Genomic DNA, 18781 nt, shown 5'->3' with positions numbered 1-18781 from the left:
GGGCCGATTCTAGCTTTTCTGCTGCCCGAGGCGAAAACCGAAATGGTGACTTACCCCAATGTAAATCGTAAGAAAAGTTGTCATGCAGAAAATCTGCAGTATATAACAATACCAGCATAGTGTACTGTATGCCTCTAATCATCATATAGTTACCAAATAATGTGACTATACAGGGAACAAATATTCTCACCATGAATATTACCATCACACCAGAGGGGCACTTATCTATTCTGCTGCTTACTCCGCCCCTAGACATCTTATCCCCTATCCAAAGGACCCCCCCACGATCTCCCTGCTGCACCCGGCGTTCTTTTAGAGCAGTCGTCTCCAACCTGGGGACCTCCAGATGTTGCAAAACTACAACTCCCAGCATGCCCGGACAGCCAACGGCTGTCCGGGCATGCTGGGAGTTGTAGTTTTGCAACATCTGGAGGTCCGCAGGTTGAAGACCACTGATTTAGAGCGTTGGGTGCAGCTCTTGAGATCACAGCCTTGCTCCCTCAATGCAAGTCTATGGAAGGGGGCGTGATGGCTGTCACACCCCCTCCCATAGAATTGCATTGAGGAGGCGTGGCCGTGACATCATGAGTGGGGTATGACTGTGACATCACAAGCCTCTGCCCCACATCGCCAGTCATCCGGCATGGAGCGAAGTTCGACCGTGCACTGGATGTCTGTGGTGCCGCAGCCAAGACCCCCGCGATCAGACATCTTATCCCCTATCCTTAAGATTTCTAGGGGCGGAGTACCCCTTTTAAGATGAAAAGTGACACAGTGCTTATAGTTCCCTAAAAGTCAGTGATGGCGAACTTATGACATGCAGGGGAGCCACTCTGCTGGCGCCAGAGCCTAGGGCCCTCACTGGCTACCAGAGCCTAGGGCCCTCACTGGCTACCAGAGCCTAGGGCCCTCACTGGCACCAGAGCCTAGGGCCCTCACTGGCTACCAGAGCCTAGGGCCCTCACTGGCACCAGAGCCTAGGGCCCTCACTGGCACCAGAGCCTAGGGCCCTCACTGGCTACCAGAGCCTAGGGCCCTCACTGGCTACCAGAGCCTAGGGCCCTCACTGGCACCAGAGCCTAGGGCCCTCACTGGCTACCAGAGCCTAGGGCCCTCACTGGCTACCAGAGCCTAGGGCCCTCACTGGCTACCAGAGCCTAGGGCCCTCACTGGCTACCAGAGCCTAGGGCCCTCACTGGCTACCAGAGCCTAGGGCCCTCACTGGCTACCAGAGCCTAGGGCCCTCACTGGCTACCAGAGCCTAGGGCCCTCACTGGCTACCAGAGCCTAGGGCCCTCACTGGCTACCAGAGCCTAGGGCCCTCACTGGCTACCAGAGCCTAGGGCCCTCACTGGCTACCAGAGCCTAGGGCCCTCACTGGCTACCAGAGCCTAGGGCCCTCACTGGCTACCAGAGCCTAGGGCCCTCACTGGCTACCAGAGCCTAGGGCCCTCACTGGCTACCAGAGCCTAGGGCCCTCACTGGCTACCAGAGCCTAGGGCCCTCACTGGCTACCAGAGCCTAGGGCCCTCACTGGCTACCAGAGCCTAGGGCCCTCACTGGCGCCAGAGCCTAGGGCCCTCACTGGCACCAGGGTTGTCTGCGGGCCCCATTCCCTGTAAAATGTAGCTCTGGTTATGACCATATGAAATAAGACCCATGCAGTCAGATTGTTACTGCTTTCTGGTCTCTTCTTCTAGACACCTTCTGGATGAACCCACAGTACCTGATAAAGCTGAATGAGGAAGACGATGATCCAGATGATGGGGAGGAAGGCTGCACCTTCATAGTGGGCCTGATGCAGAAGAACCGCAGGAAGGCGAGGAAGGTTGGCGAGGACATGCACACCATTGGATTTGCAATCTATGAGGCAGGTGCAACCCCTAAGACTCCACACACGTCATCTATATTACCAAAAGACCTAATGAAAACATGGAGATAAAAAGATAGAATGAAAGTTCAATAGAGAAATTATAAATATAAAGGTTTTTTTTATAGGAGCCTATGGGGGTCCCACTCTTTAGGAGCAGCTCCTGTTCTGTTGGACTTGAGTTGCCTATAGATTACAAAGCCGGCTGGTCATCTGAATGGCCACCATGTAATACTACATTTGCCCAGCATTGGCCTCTGCAAGTGGGCACGGTCTAACCCCAGGAAAATCGGTGATTTGCAAGGGGTGTCGGGAGAAGGACCTGGGTTTAAAGGGGTACTCCGCTGCTCAGCGTTTGGAATAAACTGTTCTGAAGCCGACATCGGGAGCTTGTGACGCCATAGCCCCGCCCCCTCATGATGTCACGCCCCGCCCCCTCAAGGCAAGTCTATGGGAGGGGGCGTGACAGCTGTCACGCCCCCTCCCATAGACTTGCCTTGAGGGGGTGGGGCGTGACATCATGAGGGGGCAGGGCTATGACATCACAAGCTCCCGGCGCCAGCTCCAGTGTTCAAAACAGTACCCCTTTAAAGTACTACAGGTCAGAGTACCCCTTTAAAGCTAATTGATTAAAGGGGACGACTGATAAGACCCCTAGGATATTACATAATGTCTGATAGATGGAGGTCCCCCTACTGGCCCTGCACCTATTTTGAGTTTGAGGGCCCCCGACCTTCTGCATGGCTGCACCCGTCATACGTGGTTGGGAAGCCAAGAGCAGTCAAACAGGCAGTTGTGTGAATCTGGTTGACGCCTCGGTCAGCTGCAACTTACACCCAGGGGCCCTCAATCTCAAGATGGGTGCTGGTCCCAGAGTTAAAATCCAAATCCCTTTGTCTGATTATGGCGGGAGAAACCTTTAATTAAAAAAATGCAGACATTGAACTTTGTGTATGTATTTCTTGTAACATTTGTTAACATGGTCTTCTTCTTCTGCCCACAGGTTCCCCCACAGGTATGTAACTTACACATCACTTACTTGCCACATTCATTATGGTAGAAGGTAAGTCTGTAAACACAGATAAGGTCATGTATGTAGCCTCCGTCATTCCCTCGTTACTGGGGAAGGGATTGTAGATCATCTCTTACTAAAATAAACTGTATCGGTCTATAGACCCTTTTGTGTTCATCGACTCATTAAAGGGAATCTGTCTTAGAGCGGCAGACACCGATGGATACCTGTAAGGTACAGATTGGTTTTCATCCTTTTCTGGAACTGATGGTGGTTGCCAAACTTACAAATCTCCTTTTTTAATTCTTAACCAAGTGTCAAGGAGGCGGTGCCAAGCTGCTTAAGTGTCACAGCCTGGAACACCTCCCCAATTGCTTGACCTCCAAGTCCTTCTTTGATTGATATACAAAGCCTTAACATCAATCAAGGTGGGTCTGGGATGTAAAGGCGAACAAGGAGGCATGGCACTTAAGCAGTTTGCCACCAGCTTTTTGACACTTGGTTGAGAAATAAAATGGACATTTTATAAGTTTGGCAACCACTATCAGCTCCAAGAATGTACAGTTTCATAATGAGATAACTCTGCTGACCCCACCTTCTAATGATAATGAGATGACTCTGCTGACCCCACCTTCTAATGATGAGATGACTCTGCTAACCCCGCCCTCTAATGATGAGATGACTCTGCTGACCCCTCCCTCTAATAATGAGATAACTCTGCTGACCCTGCCCTCTAATGATGAGACAACTCTGCTGACCCCGCCCTCTAATGATAATGAGATGACTCTGCTGACCCCTCCTCTAATGATGAGATTACTCTGCTGACCCCTCCCTCTAATGATGAGATTACTCTGCTGACCCCACCTTCTAATGATAATGAGATGACTCTGCTGACCCCGCCTTCTAATGATGAGATGACTCTGCTAACCCCGCCCTCTAATGATGAGATGACTCTGCTGACCCCTCCCTCTAATAATGAGATAACTCTGCTGACCCTGCCCTCTAATGATGAGACAACTCTGCTGACCCCGCCCTCTAATGATAATGAGATGACTCTGCTGACCCCTCCTCTAATGATGAGATTACTCTGCTGACCCCTCCCTCTAATGATGAGATTACTCTGCTGACCCCTCCCTTTAATGATAATGAGATGACCATGATCCTGCTGACTCCGCCCTCTAATGATAATGAGATGACTCTGCTGACCCCTCCCTCTAATGATGACATTACTCTGCTGACCCCTCGTCTAATGATGAGATTACTCTGCTGACCCCTCCCTTTAATGATAATGAGATGACCATGATCCTGCTGACTCCGCCCTCTAATGAAAATGAGATGACTCTGCTGACCCTGCTCTCTAATCATCATGATGACATGATGATAATTTTTTTTTTCTATCTAAGAGCCGAGGAACGTGCTCTCGAATCACCCAAAGTGCAAGAAAAAGTGCAAACGTGTTACACTAAAAAAACGTGCACAGAGGATGCGGCCTATCGCAAGCCCTTCTCCGATAGGAGAGAGGCCCCCCAACAAACCTTACCCTTCGCCTCCGGACCAAAAGGTACCTGCGAGGTTCCAGGTTCGATGTCCCTTTTCGCCGCAGCTACTCAGGGACCACAAATGCTCCCGGCATCCCCCTTGTCGTTAGCCAAGGTATCTGCCCGCAGAGCCGATAACGCTTGGTACCCTGCCAAAGGCCGGATCTATAAAAATGTCTCTGATCCTAGCCAGAAGGCCGGGAATCAAGAGGTGAGTGCCACAAAGGTGAAGAGATTATGGTGCTCGTGCTTCCACTCAGTGAGCCCATCCTCCCAGTGAGTTTCAGCACCTCGGGGTCACCACTCCCTGAGGCACAAAAGTACCTCGGCTCTAGAACCTCTAAGCCTCATGGCGAGACCCAGAGGAAGCAGGACACATCGGGGCAGCAGTCGGGCTGATTCCTCAGAACCCCCCCCCCCCCCCCCCCCGAACGCCCCGGTACACCTGCGACCTCCATGCAGCACCCATCCCCACCAACTCCACACCGGCCAGTCTGCCACCGGCATAAAACTGATAAGAACAGATACTACACTTGATCTTAGCCAAAAGGCCAAGAAGCGATAATGAGATTACTCTGCTGACCCCTCCCTCTAATGATAATGAGATTACTCTGCTGACCCCTCCCTCTAATGATAATGAGATTACTCTGCTGACCCCTCCCTCTAATGATAATGAGATTACTCTGCTGACCCCGCCCTCTAATGATAATGAGATTACTCTGCTGACCCCGCCCTCTAATGATAATGAGATTACTCTGCTGACCCCGCCCTCTAATGATAATGAGATTACTCTGCTGACCCCGCCCTCTAATGATAATGAGATTACTCTGCTGACTCCGCCCTCTAATGATGATTACTCTGCTGACCCGTCCCTCTAATGATAATGACTTTGCTGACCCCACCATCCAATGACAATAAGATTACTCTACTGACCCCGCCCTCTAATGATAATGAGATGACTCTGCTGACCCCACCCTCTAATGATGAGATGACTGCTGACTCCGCCCTATAATGAGGCGACCCTGCTGACCCCACCCTTTAATGATAATGAGATGACTCTGCTGACTCCGCCCTCTAATGATAATGTGGTGACCTTGCTAACCCCACCATCTAATGATAAAGAGATGACTGCTGACTCCGCCCTCTAATGATAATGAGATGACTGCTGACTCCGCCCTCTAATGATAATGTGGCGACCTTGCTGACCCCACCCTCTAATGATAATGAGATGACTGCTGACTCCGCCCTCTAATGATAATGTGGCGACCTTGCTGACCCCACCCTCTAATGATAATGAGATGACTGCTGACTCCGCCCTCTAATGATAACTCTCTTTATCCTTGCGTTTCCTTTAGCTGCAGGGTCAGACCAGTGTTCACTTGAGCAGAGATTTCTTCATGAGGAACAAGGCGCGAGATCGATCGGATAATTTCATAAACCTACGGGAAGTCCTCAATAGATTCCGCCTCCCCCCGGGAGAATACTTCATCGTCCCTTCAACATTTGAGCCTCACAAAGTTGGAGACTTCTGTCTTCGTGTCTTTTCCGAAAAGAATGCAGAGACTCAGTAAGTGTCTTAATGTTGTGTCCTAATCCTGTGTGTTCTTCACGTCATTTCCCTCATATACAGTAGGAATCTGTAATGTACGCTCCTCTGGCTCGAGCGTACGTGACCTAAACTATCAAAGATATCTCTAATATCCTATCACTATGCTGTCACTTCATAGCGACACAGCTCCAAACACACTACTTCTACCTTTAGCCTCAAACCACTGTTTGTAGGTCCCTGTGTCTTCCCTACACATGACCTTGGGCTGTCACTATAAAAGGGGTACTCTGCTTTCATACTATCTTTCACCCCTAAAAAGGCCCCAAAATGAGTTACGCACATCCCAAAACCAGTCTACACACCAAACGCTGCCACCACCTGTCACTATGGCAGACAGGACGCCCCAGTTCACACACAGTCTCTATATAACACTAAAACCTCGGTAATAGGCACAAATCAGCCACATTCCCAGCATGCTAAGCAGCTGGTATCATGGTCTGGGCGGGTAATGGGAGACCAACAGCAATTCTCAGAGCAGTGTTTCCCAACCAGGGTGCCTCCAGCTGTTGCAAAACTACAACTGCCCTCATGCTAAGCAGCATGTATCATGGTCTGGGCGGTGGATGGGAGACCAACAGCAATGCTCACAGCAGTGTTTCCCAACCAGGGTGCCTCCAGCTGTTGCAAAACTACAACTGCCCTCATGCTAAGCAGCATGTATCATGGTCTGGGCGGTGGATGGGAGACCAACAGCAATGCTCAGAGCAGTGTTTCCCAACCAGGGTGCCTCCAGCTGTTGCAAAACTACAACTCTCAGCATGCTAAGCAGCATGTATCATGGTCTGGGCGGTGGATGGGAGACCAAAAGCAATGCTCAGAGCAGTGTTTTCCAACCAGGGTGCCTCCAGCTGTTGCAAAACTACAACTCTCAGCATGCTAAGCAGAAGGTATCATGGTCTGGGCGGTGGATAGGAGACCAACAGCAATGGTCAGAGCAGTGTTTTCTAACCTCTAGCTGTTGCAAAACTACAACTTCCAGCATTCTTTGGCTGTCCGGCATGCTGGGAGTTGTAGTTTTACAACAGCTGGAGAGACACGTGGAGAGCGCAGGGGGGGTCCTAGCGGTCGGACCCTCTGCCATCAGGCACATTTTCCTAAACTGGAGTACCCCTTTAATACTAGCTGCCTTGTAGCTTCGCACAACTCTGTACTAAGGGATAAACACGAGGGGGATATACGCAAGAATTGACATGAGTGCCACAGTGTATGGGGAGAGATAATGAGAAGCTACGGGAATATATATACAGCACATGAAGAAATATGCACTTAAGAAGGATGTTACAGAAACCATATATTTCCCAAAAATTATATTCCCTACACAACAGGTGCCCATACTCCCTTACACTCGTTGGGTGACAGCTCACACATGTGTAGACCTCTTTTACACATGTACCCTCAATTCAGCTAAAAGTACATGTGTTTACAGTAGGGTAAGAGCTGGGAACTGGGGAACATTAGATCGTTGGCCAAAATCAGTGAGTGAGGCCAATTTATTTTCCCCTTGTATGTACTGGCACCTTAAAGGGGTACTACGGTGGAAAACAATTTTTTTTTTTTTTTTTTTTTTTTTTTTAAATCAACTTGTGTTAGAAGTAATTTACAAGTCTGTATAACTTTCTATTTACAAATCTTAATCCTTCCAGTACTTATCAGCTGCTGTATACTACAGAGGAAGTTCTTCTCTTTTTTTAATTTATTTTCTGTCTGACCACAGTGCTCTCTGACAGTTCCTGACACGGACAGAGGTGTCAGCAGAGAGCACTGTGGTCAGACTGGAAAGAACTACACAACTTCCTGTGGAGCATGCAGCAGCTGATAAGTACTGGAAGGATTAAGATTTTTAAATAGAAGTAATTTACAGATCTGTATAACTTTCTGGCACCAGTTGATTCGAAAAAATTGTTTTCCACCGGAGTACCCCTTTAACATACCGTATTGTGCTGCATCATTCGTTGTTAAATTGCTGCGTTGTATTACATTGCATTTCTTCTATTTATTGTGATGTTCTGTCGGTCATGTTTCAACCTGATGTCACTTTCCTGGTCTTGCCTTTTGTGGTGTAGTTTCATGGCATCCGTGTACGATTATAACCTGAGTTTTATGCTTTAATATTACACAATTCTTTTTATTTATTTATTAATTAATTTTTTGATGATTCCAGGGTTGTGGATGATGACAATGATGCCAACATTGATGAGGTAAGCTACAGAAATAAATACAAATAAAATGTACTGTCCAAAGGGTATAGAAAGGAAATAGTTAGACAGACATTTATATATATATATATATATTTATATATATATATATATATATATATATATATATATATATATATATATATATATATATATACATACACACACACACACACGCACACGCACACAGTGGGGCAAAAAAGTATTTAGTCAGCCACCAATTGTACAAGTTCTCAAACTTAAAAAAAAGATGAGAGGCTGTAATTGTCATCATAGGTTATAACCTCAACTATGAGAGACAGAATGAGAAAAAATATCTATAACATCACATTGTCTGATTTTTAAAGAATTTATTTGCAAATGATGGTGGAAAATAAGTATTTGGTCACCTACAAACAAGCAAGATTTCTGGCTCTCACAGACCTGTAACTTCTTCTTTGAGAGTCTCCTCTGTCCTCCACTCGTTACCTGTATTAATGGCTCCTGTTTGAACTTATCAGTATAAAAGACACCTGTCCACAACCTCAAACAGTCACGCTCCAAACTCCACTATGGCCAAGACCAAAGAGCTGTCGAAGGACACCAGAAACAAAATTGTAGAATTGCACCAGGCTGGGAAGACTGAATCTGCAATAGGCAAGCAGCTTGGTGTGAAGAGATCAACTGTGGGAGCAATTATTAGAAAATGGAAGACATACAAGACCACTGATAATCTCCCTCGATCTGGGGCTCCACACAAGATCTCACCCCGTGGTGTCAAAATGATCACAAGAACGGTGAGCAAAAATATCAGAACCACACCGGGGGGACCTAGTGAATGACCTGCAGAGAGCTGGGACCAAAGTAACAAAGGCTACCATCAGTAAGGCTGGGTTCACATCACGTTTTCTCCCATACGGGAGCGCATACGGCAGGGGGAAGCTAAAACCTCACGCTCCCGTATGCCTTTCTATGCGTTCCCGTATGTAATTCATTTCATTTAGCCGGCCGGATGGAAACGCTCGGTCCGGTGGGCTCATTTTTGCGCCATATGCGCTTTTACAACCGGACCTAAAACCGTTGTTGACCACAGTTTTAGGTCCCCCCTGCCGTATGCTCTCCCGTATGGGAGAAAACGTGATGTGAACCAGCCCTAGCACACTACGCCACAAGGGACTCAAATCATGCGGTGCCAGACGTGTCCCCCTGCTTAAGCCAGTACATGTCCGGGCCCGTCTGAAGTTTGCTATGGAGCATTTGGATGATCCACAAGAGTATTTGGAGAATGTCATATGGTCAGATGAAACCAAAGAAGAACTTATTGGCAAAAACTCAACTCGTCATGTTTGGAGGAGAAAGAATGCTGAGTTGGATCCAAAGAACACCATACCTACTGTGAAGCATGGGGGGTGGAAACTTCATGCTTTGGAGCTTTTTTTCTGCTAAGGGACCAGGAACTCTGATCCATGTAAAGGAAAGAATGAATGGGGCCATGTATCGTGAGATTTTGAGTGAAAACCTCCTTCCATCAGCAAGGGCATTGAAGATGAAACGTGGCTGGGTCTTTCAGCATGACAATGATCCCTAAAACACCGCTCAGGCAACAAAGGAGTGACTTCGTAAGAAGCATTTCAAGGTCCTGGAGTGACCTAGCCAGTCTCCAGGTCTCAACCCCATAGAAAATCTTTGGAGGGAGTTGAAAGTCTGTGTTTCCCAATGACAGCCCCAAAACATCACTGCTCTAGAGGAGATCTGCATGGAGGAATGGGCCAAAACACCAGCAACAGTGTGTGAAAACCTTGTGAAGACTTACAGAAAACGTTTGACCTCTGTCATTGCCAACAAAGGGGATATAACAAAGTATTGAGATGAACTTTTGTTATTGACCAAATACTTATTTTCCACCATAATTTGCAAATACATTCTTTAAAAATCAGACAATGGGATTTTATATTTTTTTCTCATTCTGTCTCTCATAGTTGAGGTTATAATCTATGATGAAAATTACAGGACTCTCTCATCTTTTTAAGTGGGAGAACTTGCACAATTGGTGGCTGACTAAATACTTTTTTGCCCCACTGTATATCCTGATCCCATAGAGATAGCAGCAGCAGTATACAGATAGAGCTGGCAGGGGTCTGGCAGCTATCAAAAAGAATCTGATGATGTCATCCTGTAGTTAAGAGAAAGTCAGCTGACCCATGACTGACCACTTCCTCTGACACATTAAACAGTAAAAATTTCTGTGGGTCGGGTTAGTGATCACATGACCCAGTTACAGTAATAAAACACATGGATGCAACTGTGCCTGAATAAAACAGATGGCGCTGTAGGACTAGTGATGGTGAGTGTGCATGATGTGAAAGGGGGGACTTGTGTAAATAAGGAACCAGTGGTGAATGTCCCAGGTCTGACAGCTGAAGCCCTGGACAATGTGCTGTCATCTCTGAGGGGAGCTGCAGGCGACCACTACAGGAGAGATGTGGTATTACATGGGCCCATTCAAGTAGAATGTCAGCTGCTCTGTCTAATAAAATAAGGGTCTGGGGGCCCTCACTATGACATTCATAGATCATATACTTTAAGTCAAGCTCTTTTAGTTTTTTAAATTTTTTTTTTTGTCTTTTTGTGTTTAAAGCCTGACCTTGAAGAAGATCATATTGATCCTAATTTCAGGAGACTGTTTTTGCAACTGGCTGGAGAGGTGAGTACACCCCATATTTTCAGGTGGATGAGACCAGAGATATAGGAGATCTGTCATCAGTATCACCCGCACTAACCTGTTATACAGGCTTGTAGTGCGGGTGATACTGATCAAAATGATACTTGCGGCGTCCGGAACCATCACTCCGTTCCGCCGTAATTCCCCTTTTTCGGCATTTGCAAATTAGGTCCTTGGGGCATAAGCGGAGCTACAAACCGAGCGCCGGGCACTCTGACGTCATCTCTGCTGGGCGGGCGCTCCGCCCGGTTCATCCATATTCATAATCCCCTCCCTGCTCGCGCGGCCTTGTTACTGTATGGCACATGCGCCACTTTCTGGGTACACCCGGAAGCGGCGTTCAGCTGAGATCGGCTCCCGACGGAAATGACGTCAGAGTGCCCGGAACTCGGTTCATAGCTCCGCTCATGCCCCAAGGACCTATATGCATATACCGAAAAAGAGAATTACGGCGGAATGGCGTGACGATTCTGGACGCCGTAAGTATGATAGGTTAGTGCGGGTGATACTGATGACAGATTTCCTTTAACAATAAATAAAAAAATTCTGGCAGTCTACCGCACCGCATTCTGCTCTCTCTCAACGCCTCGGAACTATACCTTCTGAAACGAGAGGGGTGCCAGTGGCGATCAGCACATGGGGGTGAAACCATTCCGGCACATGATGACCAAAAGCTGCACAACGTTGCCGCATCGTCCTACAGACATTAGTCATCACATGTAGGGGTGGTATTGCCCACACACTACGATCGCAACTGCGACCCACCCCCTCTCATCTCAGAAGGTATACTTCTGAGGCATGAACAGCTAAAACAACCCCTTTTAAAGGGGTACTCCGGTGGAAAACTTTTTTTTTTCTTTGTTTTTTTAAATCAACTGGTGCCAAAAAGTTAAACAGATTTGTAAATGACTTCTATTAAAAAATCTTAATCCTTCCAGTACTTATTAGCTGCTGAATACTACAGAGGAAATTGTTTTCTTTTTAGAACACAGAGCTCTCTGCTGACATCATGACCACAGTGCTCTCTGCTGACATCTCTGTCCATTTTAGGAACTGTCCAGAGCAGCATATGTTTGCTATGGGTATTTTCTCCTGCTCTGGACAGTTCTAAAAATGGACAGAGATGTCAGCAGAGAGCACTGTGGTCGTGATGTCAGCAGAGAGCTCTGTGTTCCAAAAAGAAAATAATTTCCTCTGTAGTATTCAGCAGCTAATAACTACTGGAAGGATTAAGATTTTTTTTAATAGAAGTAATTTACAAATCTGTTTAACTTTTTGGCACCAGTTGATATAAAAAAAAAAAAATAAATAAATAAATAAAGTTTTCCACCGGAGTACCCCTTTAATAAACTTATTCTGTTTTGAGTATACAGCCCCTATGCAGAACTATGTGTCTCCATGGTTACAGACTACAAACAAACTCCGTGTAGTCAGATGCTCCGAGATTTCGAGAAAATACTTAAAATCCTACGACTTCTTCATTTACGTGTTGTATATTTAAAATGACTAACAAACATTTGCATCCAAGCCTTTCCTGGATATTTTCTTGCTTTTGTATACGGACACTGAAAGCGAGACTGTGAGCATAACCATCAGCAGCGCCAATCCTGTTCCTGTCCTGATCGTAGTCTGTTTGGTACAGTGTGTCAGTGCAGGTGAAATGTATTTAGTCCGGAGTCCAGTCTGGGGTTTGCCTCGGCTGTATGAAGCATTTCTAATTTAAACAAAATACTTCCATTCTCTGACTGCAAGCAGAGATCTTAAATTGTTTTTTTAAGCTATTCAGGCATTAAGTGGCAAATTGAAGACACCTTGTGCAGAGATACAATGTAGCCGTTGCCCGTAGCAACCGAACAGATTCCAACTGTCATTTTTATCTTTTTAAAAATGTGACAGTTGGAATCTGGTTGCTACGGGCAACTGCCCAACCGTATCTCTGCACAAGGTTTGATAAATCTGCCTCTTTGTCCGTGTATTCCAACAAGCATGCCTCCAGCTGTTGCAAAACTACAACTCCCAGCATGCCCGGACAGCCAAAGGCTGTCCGGGCATGCTGGGAGTTGTAGTTTTGCAACAGCTGGAGGCACACTGGTTGGGAAACACAGCTTTAAAGGGGTACTCCGCCCCTGGCATCTTATCCCCTATCCAAAGGATAGGGGATAAGATGTTAGATCGCCGCGGTCCCGCTGCTGGGGACCCCCAGGATTGCCGCTGCGGCACCCCGCCATCATTACTGCGCAGAGCGAGATCACTCTGCACGTAATGACGGGCAATACAGGGGCCGGAGCAGCGTGACGTCATGGCTCCGCCCCTCATGACATCATGGCCCGTCCCCTTAATGCAAGTCTATGGCAGGGGGCGTGACGACCGCCACGCCCCCTTCCCATAGACTTGTATTGACGGGGGCGGGCTGTGACGTCACGGGGGCGGAGCCGTGACGTAACGATGCTCCGGCCCCTGTATTGCCCGTCATTACGTGCAGAGTGATCTCGCTCTGTGCTGTAATGATAGCGGGGTGCTGCTGCAGCGATCCCCGGGGTCCCCAGCAGCAGGGACCCTGGCGATCTGACATCTTATCCCCTATCCCCTATTGGATAGGGGGATAAGATGTCTAGGGGTGGAATACCCCTTTAAGTATTTTATAAAGTTTCAAAAATGTAATTATATAACGATTTAAGGTTTATTTTTTTTATGTTTAACCATTGGCAGCAATAAATGTCTAGAGTTTATGGTCCATTAAAAAAAAAATTTGACATCATTCTGTATCGTTCTTCATCTAACCTCATTATTTTGGATTTTTTTGCCTTCGCCATAGACCCCAGCGGAGGTATGACTAACAGAGTGTGCAGCCTCTCCCTGCTCCTCCGCGTGCTGCATCCTATCTCCCGTGCTTTGGTTCTCTGCCTTGAGCTTACACAGTTACCCTCTCAGGACGGGCTAAGATTTACCCCATGCAATTATATACACTGAGTGGCCCCATTATTAGAGCCCACTGCCTTTTCACTATTGGATCTTCCCCATTGAAAGATTAGACCATAACGAAGCATGAAATCCAGTGATCAGATCTCTGTGGAGAAACATGGCCTGGTCAGGTGGATCCAGATCTCTGTGGAGAAACATGGCCTGGTCAGATGGATCCAGATCTTTATAGAGAAACATGGCCTGGTCAGATGGATCCAGATCTCTATAGAGAAACATGGCCTGGTCAGATGGATCCAGATCTCTATAGAGAAACATGGCCTGGTCAGATGGATCCAGATCTCTGTGAAGAAACATGGCCTGGTCAGATGGATCCAGATCTTTGTGGAGAAACATGGCCTGATCAGATGTATCCAGGTCTCTATAGAGAAACATGCCCTGGTCAGATGGATCCAGATCTCTGTGGAGAAACATGGCCTGGTCAGATGGATCCAGATCTGAGGAGAAACATGGCCTGGTCAGATGGATCCAGATCTATCTGGAGAAACATGGCCTGGTCAGATGGATCCAGATCTCTGTGGAGAAACATGGCCTGGTCAGAAGCATCCAGATCTCTGTGGAGAAACATGACCCGGTCAGATGGATCCAGATCTCTGTGGAGAAACATGGCCTGGTCAGGTGGATCCAGATCTCTGTGAAGAAACATGGCCTGGTCAGATGGATCCAGATCTTTGTGGAGAAACATGGCCTGATCAGATGTATCCAGGTCTCTATAGAGAAACATGGCCTGGTCAGATGCAACCAGATCTATGTGGAGAAACATGCCCTGGTCAGATGGATCCAGATCTCTGTGGAGAAACATGGCCTGGTCAGATGGATCCAGATCTGAGGAGAAACATGGCCTGGTCAGATGGATCCAGATCTATCTGGAGAAACATGGCCTGGTCAGATGGATCCAGATCTCTGTGGAGAAACATGGCCTGGTCAGAAGGATCCAGATCTCTGTGGAGAAACATGACCCGGTCAGATGGATCCAGATCTCTGTGGAGAAACATGGTCTGGTCAGGTGGATCCAGATCTCTGTGGAGAAACATGGCCTGGTCAGATGGATCCAGATCTCTGTAGAGAAATATGGCCTGGTCAGGTGGCTCTAGATCTATGTGGGAAACATGACCTGGTCAGATGGATCCAGATCTCTATAGAGAAACATGGCCTGGTCAGGTGGATCCAGATCTCTGTGGAGAAACATGGCCTGGTCAGATGGATCCAGATCTCGGTGGAGAAACATGGCCTGGTCAGATGGATACAGATCTCTGTGGAGAAACATGGCCTGGTCAGATGGATCCAGATCTCGGTGGAGAAACATGGCCTGGTCAGATGGATACAGATCTCTGTGGAGAAACATGGCCTGGTCAGGTGGATCCAGATCTTTGTGGAGAAACATGACCTGGTTAGATGGATCCAGATCTCTGTGGAGAAACATGGCCTGGTCAGGTGGATCCAGATCTTTGTGGGGAAACATGACCTGGTCAGATGGATCCAGATCTCTGTGGAGAAACATGGCCTGGTCAGGTGGATCCAGATCTCGGTGGAGAAACATGACCTGTTCAGATGGATCCAGATCTCTATAGAGAAACATGACCTGGTCAGATGGATCCAGATCTCTGTGGGGAAACATGGCCTGGTCAGATGGATCCAGATCTCTGTGGAGAAACATGGCCTGGTCAGATGGATCCAGATCTCTGTGGAGAACCATGGCCTGGTCAGATGGATCCAGATCTCTGTGGAGAAACATGGCCTGGTCAGATGGATCCAGATCTCTGTGGAGAAACATGGCCGGGTCAGATGGATCCAGATCTCTGTGGAGAAACATGGCCTGGTCAGATGGATCCAGATCTCTGTGGAGAAACATGGCCTGGTCAGATGGATCCAGATCTCTGTGGAGAAACATGGCCTGGTCAGATGGATCCAGATCTCTATAGAGAAACATGACCTGGTCAGATGGATCCAGATCTCTGTGGAGAAACATGGCCTGATCAGATGGATACAGATCTCTGTGGAGGAACATGGCCTGGTCAGATGGATCCAGATCTCTGTGGAGGAGCATGGCCTGATCAGATGGATCCAGATCTCTGTGGAGAAACATGGCCTGGTCAGATGGATCCAGATCTCTGTAGAGAAACATGGCCTGGTCAGATGGATCCAGATCTCTATAGAGAAACATGGCCCGGTCACATGGATCCAGATCTCTGTGGAGAAACATGGCCTGGTCAGATGGATCCAGATCTCTGTGGAGAAACATGACCTGGTCAGATGGATCCAGATCTCTGTGGAGAAACATGGCCTGGTCAGGTGGATCCAGATCTCTGTGGGGAAACCTGGCCTGGTCAGATGGATCCAGATCTCTGTGGAGAACCATGGCCTGATCAGATGGATCCAGATCTCTGTGGAGAACCATGGCCTGGTCAGATGGATCCAGATCTCTATAAAGAAACATGACCTGGTCAGATGGATCCAGATCTCTGTGGAGAAACATGGCCTGGTCAGATGGATCCAGATCTCTGTAGAGAAATATGGCCTGGTCAGATGGATCCAGATCTCTATAGAGAAACATGGCCCGGTCAGATGGATCCAGATCTCTGTGGAGAAACATGGCCTGGTCAGATGGATCCAGATCTCTGTGGAGAAACATGACCTGGTCAGATGGATCCAGATCTCTGTGGAGAAACATGGCCTGGTCAGGTGGATCCAGATCTTTGTGGGGAAACATGACCTGGTCAGATGGATCCAGATCTCTGTGGAGAAACATGGCCTGGTCAGGTGGATCCAGATTTCGGTGGAGAAACATGACCTGGTCAGATGGATCCAGATCTCTATAGAGAAACATGACCTGGTCAGATGGATCCAGATCTCTGTGGGGAAACATGGCCTGGTCAGATGGATCCAGATCTCTGTGGAGAAACATGGCCTGGTCAGATGGATCCAGATCTCTATAGAGAAACATGACCTGGTCAGATGGATCCAGATCTCTGTAGAGAAATATGGCCTGGTCAGATGGATCCAGATCTCTGTAGAGAAATATGGCCTGGTCAGATGGATCCAGATCTCTATAGAGAAACATGGCCCGGTCAGATGGATCCAGATCTCTGTGGAGAAACATGGCCTGGTCAGATGGATCCAGATCTCTGTGGAGAAACATGACCTGGTCAGATGGATCCAGATCTCTGTGGAGAAACATGGCCTGGTCAGGTGGATCCAGATCTTTGTGGGGAAACATGACCTGGTCAGATGGATCCAGATCTCTGTGGAGAAACATGGCCTGGTCAGGTGGATCCAGATTTCGGTGGAGAAACATGACCTGGTCAGATGGATCCAGATCTCTATAGAGAAACATGACCTGGTCAGATGGATCCAGATCTCTGTGGGGAAACATGGCCTGGTCAGATGGATCCAGATCTCTGTGGAGAAACATGGCCTGGTCAGATGGATCCAGATCTCTATAGAGAAACATGACCTGGTCAGATGGATCCAGATCTCTGTGGAGAAACATGGCCTGGTCAGATGGATCCAGATCTCTGTGGAGAAACATGGCCTGGTCAGATGGATCCAGATCTCTGTGGAGAAACATGGCCTGGTCAGATGGATCCAGATCTCTATAGAGAAACATGACCTGGTCAGATGGATCCAGATCTCTGTGGAGAAACATGGCCTGGTCAGATGGATCCAGATCTCTGTGGAGAAACATGGCCTGGTCAGATGGATCCAGATCTCTATAGAGAAACATGACCTGGTCAGATGAATCCAGATCTCTGTGGAGAAACATGGCCTGGTCAGATGGATCCAGATCTCTGTGGAGAAACATGGCCTGATCAGATGGATACAGATCTCTGTGGAGGAACATGGCCTGGTCAGATGGATCCAGATCTCTGTGGTCAGATGGATCCAGATCTCTATAGAGAAACATGACCTGGTCAGATGGATCCAGATCTCTGTAGAGAAATATGGCCTGGTCAGATGGATCCAGATCTCTGTAGAGAAATATGGCCTGGTCAGATGGATCCAGATCTCTATAGAGAAACATGGCCCGGTCAGATGGATCCAGATCTCTGTGGAGAAACATGGCCTGGTCAGATGGATCCAGATCTCTGTGGAGAAACATGACCTGGTCAGATGGATCCAGATCTCTGTGGAGAAACATGGCCTGGTCAGGTGGATCCAGATCTTTGTGGGGAAACATGACCTGGTCAGATGGATCCAGATCTCTGTGGAGAAACATGGCCTGGTCAGGTGGATCCAGATTTCGGTGGAGAAACATGACCTGGTCAGATGGATCCAGATCTCTATAGAGAAACATGACCTGGTCAGATGGATCCAGATCTCTGTGGGGAAACATGGCCTGGTCAGATGGATCCAGATCTCTGTGGAGAAACATGGCCTGGTCAGATGGATCCAGATCTCTATAGAGAAACATGACCTGGTCAGATGGATCCAGATCTCTGTGGAGAAACATGGCCTGGTCAGATGGATCCAGATCTCTGTGGAGAAACATGGCCTGGTCAGATGGATCCAGATCTCTGTGGAGAAACATGGCCTGGTCAGATGGATCCAGATCTCTGTGGAGAAACATGGCCTGGTCAGATGGATCCAGATCTCTATAGAGAAACATGACCTGGTCAGATGAATCCAGATCTCTGTGGAGAAACATGGCCTGGTCAGATGAATCCAGATCTCTGTGGAGAAACATGGCCTGGTCACGGTGATCCAGATCTCTGTGGAGAAACATGACCGGGTGAAATGAATGTCAGTGGCACCATGCTGATGGGGAGGGTCTGGTTTTGGTACAAGCAGCATGAATACATGAGCCCTTTCTGTCAGATGTGAACAGTTCAGGTTGGTGGAGGAGGCGTAATGGTGGGGAAAAGTTTTCTTGGCGCACC

At 47.8% G+C, this 18781-nt stretch overlaps 1 protein-coding gene and 1 pseudogene across 1 annotated transcript in view; one reads left to right on the top strand and one right to left on the bottom strand.

Annotated features, from left to right (window-relative positions):
* Window positions 1-18781, top strand: part of CAPN2 (calpain 2) — a 91820-nt gene that overhangs the window by 54349 nt on the left and 18690 nt on the right. Inside the window, exons 10-14 of the mRNA XM_056568472.1 lie at window positions 1701-1870; window positions 2874-2885; window positions 5776-5987; window positions 8191-8227; window positions 10842-10907. Coding sequence (XP_056424447.1) covers window positions 1701-1870; window positions 2874-2885; window positions 5776-5987; window positions 8191-8227; window positions 10842-10907 — 497 coding nt within the window. The remainder of the gene's footprint in view (window positions 1-1700; window positions 1871-2873; window positions 2886-5775; window positions 5988-8190; window positions 8228-10841; window positions 10908-18781) is intronic.
* Window positions 4877-4983, bottom strand: LOC130363227 (U2 spliceosomal RNA; annotated as a pseudogene).

Source organism: Hyla sarda, chromosome 3, assembly GCF_029499605.1.
Source record: "Hyla sarda isolate aHylSar1 chromosome 3, aHylSar1.hap1, whole genome shotgun sequence".
Lineage (NCBI taxonomy): Eukaryota > Metazoa > Chordata > Amphibia > Anura > Hylidae > Hyla > Hyla sarda.
This window is presented reverse-complemented; position numbering and strand designations above follow the sequence as displayed.